Genomic DNA, 15,351 nt, shown 5'->3' on the forward strand with positions numbered 1-15,351 from the left:
GTATAATGAATATTTACATTAGTAAAATCATTTTTAGAATTGGTGCAGTAGTTCCTGAGATTACCCATTACATACAAACAAACTTTACCTCTTTGTATATTACAGTAGTATAGATATGTATTTATTTGTAAAACAACTTTAAGACATTACAACACATGGTGCAATACTGTTACCATAACTGTCGAGTCATTGCTCTGTCATTTTATGCATTTAGAAGCATGAGATAATTTAGAGAGTTCCTAGTTTGCCTCAAGCTATTTCAACACAATCTGTAACACTTGGGAGCTGGGTGTGAGTGGTATCATGGACTGTTTTTAACTATGACGTGGGTGTTATACCATATGACAACTAGTGTCTATATAAAGAGCAGGATCCTATAGTGGTTAGTCAGTTGGATGGACAGCCTCGAACAACGAAGTGTTGTAGTCAGTTGGAAGGAGTCTTGGTTGATGGATATTCATATGGAGAGTGAGGCCACAGTTGGTCAGTCAGTCAGTCGGAGGTAAAGCAGTGACACAGATACGTAGTCATCAGTGACCTAATGGATTATAGTATATGTTTGGAGTGTGTTTCGTGTATCTGTGCGCTTCAGTTCTTGTGTCAGTTCGGTGACAGCCGAATACTGAGTCGTCGTAATACAGACTAACAGTTATCCGTGAATTAATTGTAAAGCTGATTGTGAAGTGTGATTATATTTTTAGCCATTCTATATCTCGTTTGTGAAACTAAAAGAATACTTCACCAAATTAGGTTTGAGATACCTACATCTGATACGAACTCAAAGGAATACGTCATAATAACACTCCAAGTGTTCAAGGTACTGTTAAGTGAAACAGTGAGGGATAAATTTCTTGTACAACTTTTAAATGTCCGGTCAAGAGGATTTCAAATTTAATGCCTAAGAGTATCTTTCAGTTGTAATTTCAGAGTTTTTATATCATCTAAATTATCACAGCAAATCTCACCATTTAAATTATAAATTTAAAGAACATATTTTGTTTAGTAGCAAATTAAATTAATTGTTTTATTTTAATGGTAGGTCAGATAACCTCAAACTTTAGTTGGGAAACCAAACGATAATGTCCTTTTTCCAGAACCTACATGTTATGCTGTCAAAGTAAGCTTATTACCCTACACCCTAGATATATTTAAGATTCTCATTCTATTATCGTTACATTTATTTGTAGGTGGCAACCATCAACGATTGTATGTGTAAGTAATCGGGTACGTACTAAGTGAGAGTACATAGTCCGACAATTGAGTTAATGAATATTTCATGAATATTTTAATTCTCTTTCATTTTAAATTAGTGAGCAAGCACAGTGCAAAACTGAAACGTTAAGTTACAAGGTACAAAGCGCCAATTACAGAATTCAAGACTCTGGCAAAAGCAGTGAAAATGTTTACTGCAGATATTAAAATATAATTATGAACTGCAGTAAACACGCGAAACACCATACGACTTGTTACTTTATAAAGTGGTGGGAACGTACATAGATGTAAGGGAACTCTCGATTAGGGAAAATACATTTTCCAAACTGAATTTCAAAATTCAGGCGCCATGGCGACTGGGCGCCCAGTATTTTTCGACCCCTGGTGATAAACATCAAGCGGATAATTACAGGCTAGTCAGCCTGAAGTGTTGCATGGAAGATTTGGGAGGGCATTCCTTCTGGTTATATTAGACATATTACTAACTGGTTTGATAGAAGGCAGTTTCGGGTTTAGGAATGGTTATTCCTTTGAAGCTCAAATTGTAAGATTCCAGCAAGGTACAGCAGATATTTTAGATTCAGGAAGTCAAATAGACTGTATCACGATTGACTTGTCTAAGGCTTTTGATAGGGTAATCATGGGAGACTACTACTGAAAATGAGTGCAATTAGACTAGATAAATGTGTGGCTGTAGTTCTAGAAAACAGAACTCATAGAATTAGAGTAGGTGAAGCATTATCTGATCCTGTAATCATTAACACATTGAACATGGCCCGAGCATTGCTCAGGCTCCCTCATTTACTGCCATATACGGTGCCCATGCGCCAGTCGGGCTTGGTTTTCTCTTAACCAATAAATAATCGCTTGCTGGAAATACGTCCATGTCTCTTCCCATTAACATGAATGACAGCATTACAGTACCGCATACTGCTACTAAATGGACCACTGACCTTCGCTGGATAGAATACACATGCTTGTTTTGAAGAGTAGCGAGGATGTGTTCCGCGCGCTTTGGTTTCCCGCTCATTACTACAATGGCATCATGGTGTGTTGACTCGCTCAGTGATAGTGCTACAGAAACCCTAATAAACTGTAATTCAGGATCCGAACTGGATGACAGTGATTATGATGAAGGATCTGTCAGTTATTCAGGTAAAGATACATACACAATTATAATGACAATAGCACAATATAAACAGAAATTTGCCAGTGGCATATATTCTGTACTTCAGCTAGCTTGTAACTGAATTCCAACTCACAGTTTCGATATATTTTGGTATATGGTACTTGTTATTTTTCAGGTAATGACGATAATGAATATGAGGTTCGGAATATCATTAAGCAGTTCGTCAGGCCATTTCACCCTCTGAGGTGACAGTCTGCATCTGCTTATAACTATACAGAGGAAGATAGCAAACAATCTCCTCCAGATTTTCAAAAACAGAGTGGTGTGAACGCTAAAATAGTAAGAGTTCTTTGTTCGATTACTTTTCTGTGTTTTTTGGTGCAGACGTAATAAAATCTATAAAAACTGAAACTAACAGGTATGTTGCTGTGAGTATTGCAGAAATGCGGTGAGCTGGAACACTGAAACAGATTTCTACCTGGTATAAGTGGACAACAGTGAAATTATTTGAACTGTATTTTTTTTTTTGCATAATGCTTCATATGTGTGTTGTGAAATTGCCAAAACTAAGCAATTACTGGAGTAATCATCCCGTAACCCAAACCTATCGCTAGAAAGTTTCTGAGCAGGGATCGATTTTTTAAAAATTCTAAATATGCTGCACATTAACAACATTTTTATACCTGGAAATAAGCCTGGTCATGATCCATTTCATAAAATACGCTCATTTTATGATGTTTTAGTTGCAAAATGCCGTATTTCATTCCACCCAGGATGTAACTTGACTATTGATGAAGGCCGGTGTCCATTTCGAAGCAGAATTTCATTTCGCTTGTATATGAAAAGCAAACCACATAAATACGGGATGAAATTTTACATGGTTGCTGATGCCAGATCCAGTTATGTAGTAAAAATAAAAATGTAATCGGGGAGGGCCAGAAACGAGGATAATTCCATCACAACATTGGTTTGTGAACTTTGCGGCAACCTATTAGGGCAAGGTCATGTCAACTATATGGACAGATTTTACACAAGCCCAGCATTATTTGATGAGCTATGGAAGGAAAACACCCTTGCAGTGGGTACCGTAATGAAAAATAGAAGGGGGCGTCCAAAAGACCTCATGAATTTCCCACTGAAGAAAGGAGAATTTTCATTCTGTAGAGGTGATCACTTGTTTTGTTTGAAGTGGAGGGATACACATGTGTGTGTACATGTTATCAACAGCACAGTGTTTATAGTCAAGGTAAAATCTAGATTTGGTGCAACAGAAAAAGTGAAGCCAGATGTTGTCTTAGATTAAATGAAAACAAACCTGGTGTGGACCACAACAACCTGCTACTAGCTTACTATCCATTTGATAGAAAAACTTTGAAGTGGTGGAAGAAAGTATTTTTTCATCTCTTCACCATGGCAGTGGTCAATTCCTTCATTCTGTACAAGAAGTCAGGAGATACGTGATGGTATTGTGAAAGGTGCAATACGCCTCTCTGTTTAACTAAATGTTTTGAACTTTTATCACACAAAGTAAAAATTTTGTTAACTGGGACTGTAAAAAAAAAAAAAGAAGGATTATAATGACCAATCACATATTTTTTTCTCTCATATAAACATAGTAATAGCATACTAATGTAAAAATGTTAGATGTAAATATGAAAAATTATTACAAACATGATTTGAAATTTTTTAAAAAAATTAAAGGTTAAAAATAAATATATTGGCCCCCTTTCATATTCTGGTGCAAAAAATTCAAAAACTAAACGAGATCAGTGCTGAAATAGGTGATTATAGTTTTAGATACAACAAGAATAATTCATTTATCTCAACAAGTGTTGAAATTATAAAGTCTCAAAGTATAGCTAAAATGCTCAGTATACAACATTTAACAGGTTACATATATGCCAAGTGTTCAATGTGTTAAGAGGTGAAAGAGTAATAAATAAGTTACAAGATTGTGAGCGACTGCAAAAAGACCTCAACAATGTTGTGAGATGGACAGCAGGCAATAGTATGATGGCAAGCGAAGTGAAAAGTCAGGTTGTGGGTTTCACAAAAAGGAAAAGTCCTCTCAGTTTTAATTACTGCATTGATGGAATGAAAGTTCATGTGGATCACCATGTGCTTAGATATTAATATACTGAACGATCTTCGGTGGGGTAATCACATAAATGAGATTGTAAATAAAGGGTACAGATCTTTGCACATGGTTATGCAGGTATATAGGGTTATAGTAGGATGTAAAGGAGAGGGAATATAAGTCTCTGGTAAGACTACAATTAGAGTATGGTCCCAAAATACGGGACACACACCAGGCTTACTTGATTTGAGAATTGGAAAGAATCCAAAGAAAAGCAACGTGATTTGTTCTGGGTGATTTCCAACAAAAGGGTAGTGTTACCAAAATGTTGCAAAATTTGGACTGGGAAAACTTGGGAAAAGGAGACAAGCTGCTCAACTATGCAGTATGTTCTGAGCTGTCAGTAGAGAGATGGCATGGAATGACATTAGTAAATGACTAAGTTTGAGTGGTGTTTATAAGTAGAAAAGATAACAATATAAAGTTGGAATTCAAGAATACAAATTGGGACAAATATTTGTTTATAGGAAAAGGAGTTATGGATTAGAATAATTTACGAAGGGAGATGTTCAATAAATTACTACATTCTTTGAAATTATTTTAGGAAAAACAGGTAAATTTTTTTATAAGGAATCTGCTATCCGAGAGACTGCCCAAAATGCAGAACAGTGGTAATTGATAGAGCCAATTCACTTCACACACTCAGATACTGCAGTGCAGACTCAAAAAGGATCGGTTGGAGGTAACAAAATATAAATTTTTAATCAAACATGAGAGGAGGGACACATCATGTACCAGTTCTGGAAAATGGAACATGTCATTCCTATCCTCTCTCTGGGAAGGTAAAGAGGAGGGTATAAACAATATTAAAGAGAAACTAGGTTCCTTACAATGATAATAAGAAGCACTAAATATTAAATTCAGATGATATAGTTTTGATATTTTTAATTTTCTTTTTAAACACACTACATGCATGTGAAATGACAAAGGTAAACTTCACACAATAGACATTCACAGGAAAGGTATAACACAGAACTCCTTACTTTATTAAAATTAATAATACCATGTTAAACTAACACAAAATCTCACTAATGATTTTCTCATATCTGGGCATAGGAAAGCAAATTCATGTAACACAGTCTGAAACAATATTCAAATGAAACACCAATATCATGTAAAGTTTACAGAGTTCCAAATCTAAATTAATTAAACTTTATGAATAAAGAGTGTGGTAGCTACGAGGCTGCACCACTAACCATAAAATCACTAGTACTGAAAAACTACTAGAGTATTACAAAAATCAATTTCCATTTTAATATTTGACCATCTGAATTAAGAAAAAAATAAACTTAAGAACTCTTGCATTCAACCACTGACATATAGGTTCACATTTTCTAAACACTGTATTTCTTGATCACTCTGAGGAGATACATACTCTAAAATTAATTTTTCACCATTATATAAAACTTCTGTGGTGAGAAGGTCATCAAGTTTCTTCTCCAGACTTGAACAAACTATACGACCATCAGCTTGGCTAAATAGTCTTAACTTTGGAGCTTGGAGGCAGTTGTTCCTATTGCTCACTCCACAGATATCTGCAACAGCATCAATAACTCGTCCAACAGACCACTGACGTGAAACAAATACAGCTTTTCCCATGCTTTTGGTGGAAAGAGGAGGTAAAACCAGAAAGTACACACGATCTTCACTTGGAATTGCCTTAGAACCTGTTGCTTTGCTTTTCAGCCTCATTAACTGCACCTTGTTGGCTGTATTCATTGAGGCAGCCTTCTTGCGAGCCCGAGACAAGCCTTCTTCAACCTATTTAGGATAAAAGAGAATATAATTAGTCATATGAAAGTGGGCACATGGTAGATGAGAGATATATACAGTGCTTTGTTGAGAAGGAAGCCGTACTTTCCAATGTCGACTCAGATGTAACTTAAAGCTTCTCAGACTGTTGAACACACAAGTTAAATATAAATGTTACACTATAACACCTGTTTAATAATGTGTTTCTTTACACGAATGCACCCTCGTTGCTACTAATCACAAACATTCTTTATTTTAAAAACAATTTTTTTTTTTACAAGTTGCTTTATGTCACATCGACACAGATACGTCTTAAAGGCGACGATGGGGCAGGGAGAGACTAGGAGTGGGAAGGAAGCGGCCGTGGCCTTAATTAAGGTATAGCCCCAGCATCTGCCTCGTGTGAAAATGGGAAACCACGGAAAACCATCTTTGCCACCAAAAAATATGAAGGCTAGTGCAAGAATGAAACAGTAATGTTGAAATACAGTTGGATAAGGCACAAACAACTAAGTTAGTTCAAAAGCAAATATTTGCAAGATGGGTACCTAGGCTTCATTTCCCCTCCTTAGGCAAAGATTTTATTAAATAATTAATAAATCAAAGACTAAGAGCAAAAATAAATCAAGGGAGAAATTAAACAAATAAAGAAACATCAGAAGACATAGAAATCATCACAATTAAACCTAAAAATAAAGCAGCTTCAGGAAGATACTAAATGGAGAAATGAAAGCATCTTTAATTTTAGAACAAATTGATTCCTATGAGAAGAAATATGTGATGTATAAAGAAACAAATCTGAAGGTATAGTATAGGAAGGAAACAAACAAGTGTCAAATCAAGTGTGCACAATCAATTTTTGGTAAAGAGATAGTGGCTCAAGACCGAAGACGATGGAAGCACATGGAAGAGGCCTATATCCAGCAGTGGATTGAAATAGGCTAGAATAAGAAGAAGAAGAAGAAGAAGAAGAAGAAGAAGAAGAAGAAGAAGAAGAAGAAGAAGAAGAAGAAGAAGAAGAAGAAGAGACTGCCAGTGGCTGCAAATAGCTTATGCAGTGGCCTCCATGGTATGCACTAGCCAGCGTCTTGGTAGGTGTTCTAGGTACCAACTGATGAGCCTAACCTAGCACACGAGGGCGAAACGCTGGCAACCAGGAATGAGTTAGCTGGAAAATTTATAATATCCAATAACGGACCATTTATATTGGTATTGTAATTACATCCCTACCCATAGGGTCGGCATCAGGAAGGGCATCCAGGCATGAAACAGGATCAAATCCACATCTGTGACACAGTTCGCACGCACGACGCCACAGGTATGGGAAAAGCAGTAGAAGATACTCATTTTAAAAATTCACCTGCTTTTTTTATTATTTCACCCCCTTAAGTGGATTCTCTCTCCATAGTAACTTCCTGGGAATATTGCCACTGGGGCGGTTTCCCGTTGCCTTCCCCTGTATGAAAACAGCCGCTCCTAACATGGAGAACAGGCGCTGGGTGTAGCCACCCACTCTGGATCGGACGCTACCTGCCTGTTGGTCCATGGGAGGTATTTCATTTCCCTCCTACCACCCATATCTGGGAGGCATTCCCCTATCTGCCACCTGGGGACATGCACAAAAACTAAGTTAATGGTATTTAGCAGAAATAGTAATGCAAATATCACCTTGTCATTAAACAACCGTAAAATAGAACGAGTCCACCAGTTCAAGTACCTCGGCAGCATAATAACAGACAGTATGGATCCAGATAAGGAAACCAGATGCAGAATTGAGAACATTAGAGCTGCATTTCACAGGATGAGCTCTTTGTTCTGTAATAATCACCTGAATCTGAAGCTCAGACAGAGATTAATGAAGTGCTACATCTTGTCAGTACTGTTATATGGAGCAGAAACATGGACCTTAAAAGCCACAAGTATCAAATGACTTGCCGCTTTTGAAATGTGGTTGGACAGAAGAATGCTTAGAATACCCTGGACAGATATGATAACAAATGATGAAGTCTTAAGGAGAGCTAGGATGAAGCAACAACTAATAACAACTATAAAAGTTTGCAAAATAGCTTATCTAGGCCACATATTAAGAGGAAACAAATATGGCCTAATAAAACTCATTCTCCAGAGGGCAAACGGCAAGTTGGCAGACCAGAGATAACATGGTTACACAACATCAAGCAGTGGACTGGTATTGAGACAACTGAGAGACTCTTCCGATTGGCAGAAGACAGAAAAACTTTCTCCAGAGTAATCACTGACGTCTGGGCAACCGGATATGGCTCTTGAAGAAGAAGAAGAAGTGGATTTTCCAAAAATGTGTGTTCATTTATTTTTAAAGGAGATTCCAAGTACCAATTTTAATGTCTGTAACATGTTAGGTTTCTGTGATATATTGTAGATAATCTCGCTAATGTAGAATCCTAGAGCTGACGTTGCCATGGTTACGGCAGTTCATTTTCTTATCCGATTCCTAGAGCAGGGGTAGTATAGTGCCAATATCTCCATAACGGTTGGTTTTAGGGCTTTAAAACAGGGTTTTCAGGGCCGTAGGACTTACCGAGTTTTGTTCTTTGGGTCAAGGAGATTAAATTGAACTTTGTCTCGTCCCTGTACGACAAATTCAATATTTTGCCTATATTAGCCTATTATTTTTATATCTCCACCAGAGCCTCCCACCTCGAATTGTTTTAAAAATAAAATACAGCCCATGTTACTCACTGGCAATATAGCTTTATATAGGTGAAGTAATTTTTAAAATCGGTTCAGTAGTTTTTGAGTGTATGCGTTACAAACAAATATGCAAATTTTTCCTCTTTATAATATTAGTATAGACAGAATAGCCCAGTATGTCAACGCTATTCCAGACAAGAGAACTGACTGAACATTTACTTATCCATTGTAACTTCATGAGTTTCAAAAGTAACGCCCAGCAAGTATTGTTTGTAGTTAAATTAATTTTATTGTGTTTATTTTATAATAAATGTCAAATCTAGTTTTAAAGTGTTCTTTTTCTTGTATTGTCATCAGCCCTTGTCCTTTAAATGCCTTCAAAATTAGGACAGCTTGCAAACGAAAGGTCCATCTTGGGATATCTTGTGTGTTGGCTGAGCTTGACCAGGAAATAGGGGGCAATCCCTACCCTAATGATCTGAAATTCTGCATCTTCAAGGTAGTTGTTGAACTTCGCTTTACCCTCCTCAGTCCAAATATACTTGGGAAGTCTGCGACCTTTTCCCCTCCCCCTCCCCTCTCTTCTACTACCTCACTCCTATTACGATTACATATACCGGGGAATGATGTGATGCTACCCAATCAACCACCTCAATCCTGTTTATTCTATCTAACATATATTCCAAACTAATTACCAAATCAATAACACTTCCTCCCTCATTTGTAATATGTCATTTTTTCTTCCCTATCACCCTTCCACCACCAATTCAGAATGTACAAGTTGCTCACCCCACATAATTGTAGCAACTTCTGCCCATAGCCATTCCTCCCTTTATCTTCACTTCTCCTACATCCCATCTTTACTCTTGTTTTCTCTTTACCATACTCTGGGCTGGAGCACCCAATTCTCGCGTTCCAATCCCCTAACAAAATTAATCCATCCTCTTCGCACTTCCCTCTAATCATATTTATTTCTTCTATCAGACCTTCAAAAACATATTCATTTGCATATATCGAGCCCCTTGGTGGATCGTATATAAAACCCAAGCAGACACACTCCATCTCATCTCCCTCCAGCTTAAACTGAATCCATATTACTTCTTCCATTTCATTATCTATATCTAAAATTTGATCACTTAACTCTTCTTTAACTAATAATGAAATACCCCCTGGATTTCTTCCCTTCCTTCTCTGCTTCTTCTTCATTTTATTCTGTACCACGAATCTCAAGTTACATTTATCCCTACTTTTAACCATGTCTCTAGGAGAGCCACTATATCAAAACTCTCCACCATCTTACCTACTTCAACATTACCCAACTTACTTCCTACCCCTTCAATATTTACAAAGCCTATCTTATACCCTAGCTACCTGCTACTTTCATTTGCCCCTGCCTTTTCACCCTTATTTCTATTTATATCTGCTGTGTACAACACAACATCAAGCAGTGGACCAGTACCGAGACAAATAAGAGACTCTTCCGATTGGCAGAAGATAGAAAAACTTTCTCCAGAGTAATCGCCGACGTCTGGGCAACTGCCTCACGCATTCCTTCTCTTTCTCCCTTGCTCTCTACCTCTTTTTAATGTCTTAGTAGATTCTTTGCTCCCCCTCTCCCCCTGCCCTTTGCTTTTCTTCCCCCACAGATCCTTTAGACTTACACTTCTAACCCTGCTCATTACCTTTCTCCGGCTACTCTCCTCCCCCACCTCCACAGCACTTGCCGGTGACGCACGACTGACCCCTCACCACACGTTGGTCAGCCTCTTCTTCTCCCTGGCGATCTTTACTGCTGACTCTCCTCTCTTTAATCTGGACTTTATTCTTCTCGCCAAAGGCGTTACTCCGTCATCACCAGGTGAACCCTCCTCTTCTCTTGTCACACCTGCCGCTCCCGTTTTGCATAATAGCCTGCAGATAATTCTTGTCCATTTCCTGCAACTTATCAGCCGACCATTCTCTTGACCATCTTCCATTCCCCACCACCAACTTATTGCCCCTAATGAACGTTCTCAATCCTTGTTGCCTCGCTCTCCACATGTGTCTTCTTATCACTTTAAACTCTCTGCTCGCTTCACTGCCTATATCCTGTTTCAATCATATCTTCTCTTCCTTTAAATTTTCTGCGTTCCTTAGGACAATGTCAGCCATCACGGTAGATTATCAATGTAAGCTTAATTGGTCTGCCACCTTTACCTTTCACTCTTCCCACTCTCTGAACCTCTTCAATATCTACCTCAATAAAGTTTATCTTCATTCTGCTCTGTACCATCTCCACCACCTTATACACTAGTGTCACCTTATCTTCTTCCTTCGTTCCTGGTTTCCATCCGCTACTTCTCGCTTGAGTTTCACCACCTCCCCCTCAAGCATCTGAACTTTCTTTCGCATTTCTTCCATCTCTGCCTCATTACTCTCCATTTTTTCCTTCACCTCTTCTAACTCATTCTTAACGCACTGCCTTAAGTCCTTTAACTCCTTGGAATGATTTCTTATCACTTCCTTTAATTGGTCTATCTGACACGCCTCCCTCCCACCCTAGGGCACCAATTGGGCCAGGTCCTGGGTTTATCTCCACTCCACCTATCATAAGCAGCACTTCCAGCACCACTGCCAGCAGCAGCCCTGCCATCCTCCCTATTTTCTCTCTCTTCATCCTCATACACAATTCAGATTTCTTCCTCCTCCTGTACTGCCAACTTTCAATCCTCAATCGATAAAGCTCCAACGTTATCCCCATACTTCAACACTCACTCAGCACAACCGCTCACACTGCTTACTTGATCGAGACTGACGTGTTTTCTTATATATACACAAATGATATGAGTTAAGAACTGGAATCAAAGGTACAGCTTTTTGTGGATCATGTTATTCCGTACAAAGTAATAAATAAGTTACAAGATTGTAAGCAACTGCAAAAAGACCTCGACAATTGTATGATGATGAACGGGGTTAGAAGTCAGGTTGCGAGTTTCACTAATAGGAAAAATCTTCTCAGTTCTAATTAGGAGAACCTGGGGGTAATTAGAACATTATCATATAAATACCATATGTAGGAAAATAAAATACAAAATTGATAGGGTAATTTGAAAAAAAAAAAAAACTCTTGCACAAATTGAGTAACACACTATAATGTGTGGGAATGCAGAAATATCATTAGTTACTTTGTGGTATTTTTATGATAATGTTCTAATTGCCTCGGTTTCCCCTACTGATTGATGGGGTAAAAGTTCCTTATGAGGATCACTATAAGTACCTAGGTGTTAATATAAGGAAAGATCCTCATTGGAGTAATCACATAAATGAGCGTAAATAAAGGGTACAGATCACTGCACATGATTATGAGGGTATTTAGGGGTTGTAATAAGGATGTAAAGGAAGGGGCATATAAGACTCTGGTAGGATCCCAACTAGAGTATGGTTCCAGTGCATCAGACCCTCACCAAGATTACTTGATTCAAGAATTGGAAAAAATTCAAAGAAAAGCAGCTCCTCGATTTGTTCTGGGTGATTTCCAACAAAATAGTAGCATTATGAAAATGTTGCAAAGTTTGGGCTGGGAAGACTTGGGAGAAAGGAGACTATCTACTCTAGTAGGTGGTACGTTCCGAGCTGTCAGTGGAGAGATGGCGTGGAATGACATTAGTAGACGAATAAGTTTGAGTAGCGCCTTTAAAAGTAGGAAAGATCACAATACGAAGATAAAGTTGGAATTCAAAAGAACAAATTGATGCAAATATTTGTTTATAGGTAGGGGACTTAGATATTAGAAAAACTTACCAAGGGAAGTTGAGTTCAATAAATTTCCAAATTATTTGCAATCATTTAAGAAAAGGCTAAGAAAAAAACAGACAGGGAATCTGCCACCCTGGGTGGCTGCCCTAAATGCAGATCAATGTTGATTGATTGACTGATTGAAACTATGATAGTATGAAGTTCCTTGAACTAAAAATCTATCCTTCCAGTGAGACTATGACTAATTACTTTTTATTTCTGCAAGTTGACAGCAGAACGTGCAGCTGTCCCAACTCCCTTCAGCTGTATCTTTTGGAAAATGCCAATAATGGAGATGTTCATTTGGGCCAGGGGTAGTTTTCAGTTATTCAAGTGATACTGTTGTATTTTTTGCATGTAGTTCAATTGTGCTGAGAAATAGCTGCTCTCTCTGAAATAGGAGAGAGGAATTCTTCAGAATTTCTATAAAAAAAATACAGCATTTAAAGAAATTTACAATCAATGATCTTTCTCAGTAGACCTTTTGGCACTGGTGCAGCTTTATCTTTACTTGCAATTACATTTTGCAAGTGCACCATGACATTTCCAATCAGTCACTAGAACTGATACACAACCAAACTTGGCGGCTACCCATCTTACAGTGTGCGAACACTAAAATATCCAAACTTTCATCTTGAGAATATCAGCAATTGTTTTCAGTTCTCGTAGCTTTTTGTGAGACTGCTGGAAGAATTCAGTGCACAGCAACAATATGTTTGACCTAGTGGCTGTTCATGACATTTTACTCTAAGAGGGCTGTGCCACCATCTCTTCCCCTCCCCAATCAGTCAATTTTCACTGACCAGCACCACAATATTTTTACATGAAATATAATAATAATAATCCAATGGCACTGGCTGAATAGAAATCTGCTTCCGAGATAGAATGATCACATAGTGAAAATCATACAATATTGCAAAAACCTCAAAAAGTAACTGGGTTATCAGATGTATGTATCTGATCATAGCCCCTGAGCGCTAGTTCAAACTGCCCACAGGAGAGATTAACTTACTAAGAATGTATCGATTCTTCAAAACCTATTCGATTGTTTAATTAAGCCTGTATGTTCTGTCTAAATGGAATCGTCTACTCTACCACACATACAGTAGTATGTTCAATACCAGCGTTTATGTGTTTCTCACTCATTTTATGCCCTTTTACCTTTTCACCAAGGTTCTTTATGTCTGAAACATTGACTGATGTCCTTGCAGGATCAACGTCATTCATTGCCATTATTATTATTTCACATCAATACACCCAGTCAGCGTGCTTATAAAGTGACAGACTGATTTTCCTAGTTTATACATATGCATTCTTATAACCCTAACTTCCTTCATTCTAGCCTATGCTCAAAACTGAAATTTCCGCCACTACACAAAATGCCACTTTCAGAATTCATCTACTTTGTCTTCTTAAAAATACTGTAACATTTAGTTTCAACTAGGCAGATAAATAGTAAACACATGAATGATATTAACACTAGACTTGAATACTGAATTTACACTGCTATTTAAACTAGTATTGTAGTTTTATCTACTGAACACTTGCACTACAACAGTAATTAACTAACTAGATTACAATGGCTTTATACACACACATTAACAGGCCAACAGCTACTGCAATCACAACTAATATGGCACTGAATTGTTACACTGATCACAAACAAAAATAACAACATTCGTGAAATGGAAAAAAACAGTGCATGCCCAAATTTCTGTTGTCTTTCTCAAAGCATGAAGACGTATTTAACATATTGTCCAACCTACAAACAGTGCTAACAACCTTATGGTTACATTTTAAATCTTTATTTTAGCTTCAGTGAGAACAATAACCAAAGGTAAAGCAAGTGGAAAAGACAAATTCAATGCTGATATGATTAAGGCAGCAGGAAGCACTGGACTACAGTGGCTATACAGAGCCCTCAATGCCATATGGAAGGATGAAAGGATACCTGAAGATTGGCAACAAGGAAGCATTGTACCACTGTTCAAAAAAGGAAATTGGAAGAAATGTGAAAATTGCAGAGGTATTACCCTATTATCACATGGGCTAAAAATAATGGAGAAAGTCATAGATAAAACATTTGGAAAGGAACAAGGAAATCATATTTGTATTTTTGGATTTGGAAAAAGCTTATGCTACATTTAAGAGAAAACATGTATGGGAATGCCTACTGAAAAGGAATGTAGCAAAATCATTAATTAACAAGATAAAATGTTGTATCATGAGAGTAAAATCAGTGTACAAGTGGGGAGTGGTGACTGAAACATTATATATAAAAAAAAAAAAAAAAGTCTCAAGCAAGGAAGTACACTGTTGCCATTATTGTTTATTATATTGATGCATGAAATCATAAAACGTGTAAAACAGAGTATCAGTAGTGATGAAGTGAATACTTCGGTATTTGCAGATGATGTGGTGATTTGGGGAAAGGGAGAAAAGGAAGTACAAAGGAGACTGGGCATTTGGAATGAAAATCTGAAGGAGTTTGGAATGGTAATTAGTAAAAAAAAAAAGTGTAGTCATGCACTGTGGAAAAGAGAAAAAGAGAAGCCAAGTGAACATACATGAAGAACATATCAGGGTAGCATTATTAATGGGAGTAATGAAATCATCCCTGAAATTAATAACCAACCAAGTAAAGGTACAACATTTTGTCATCAAGTCAGAGAGCTTT

General features: G+C 37.5%; 1 protein-coding gene across 3 annotated transcripts in view; it reads right to left on the minus strand.

The window, feature by feature from the left end:
- Window positions 1-5,346: 5,346 nt before the first annotated feature.
- Window positions 5,347-15,351, minus strand: part of LOC136857633 (AN1-type zinc finger protein 1) — a 59,364-nt gene continuing 49,359 nt past the window's right edge. For all 3 annotated transcript variants that reach the window (XM_067136431.2, XM_067136435.2, XM_067136436.2), the window contains exon 3: window positions 5,347-6,239. In XM_067136431.2, the coding sequence (XP_066992532.1) occupies window positions 5,784-6,239 (456 nt within the window). In that variant the 3' untranslated portion in view covers window positions 5,347-5,783. The remainder of the gene's footprint in view (window positions 6,240-15,351) is intronic.

This window comes from Anabrus simplex, chromosome 1 (assembly GCF_040414725.1).
Source record: "Anabrus simplex isolate iqAnaSimp1 chromosome 1, ASM4041472v1, whole genome shotgun sequence".
NCBI classification, from domain to species: Eukaryota; Metazoa; Arthropoda; class Insecta; order Orthoptera; family Tettigoniidae; genus Anabrus; species Anabrus simplex.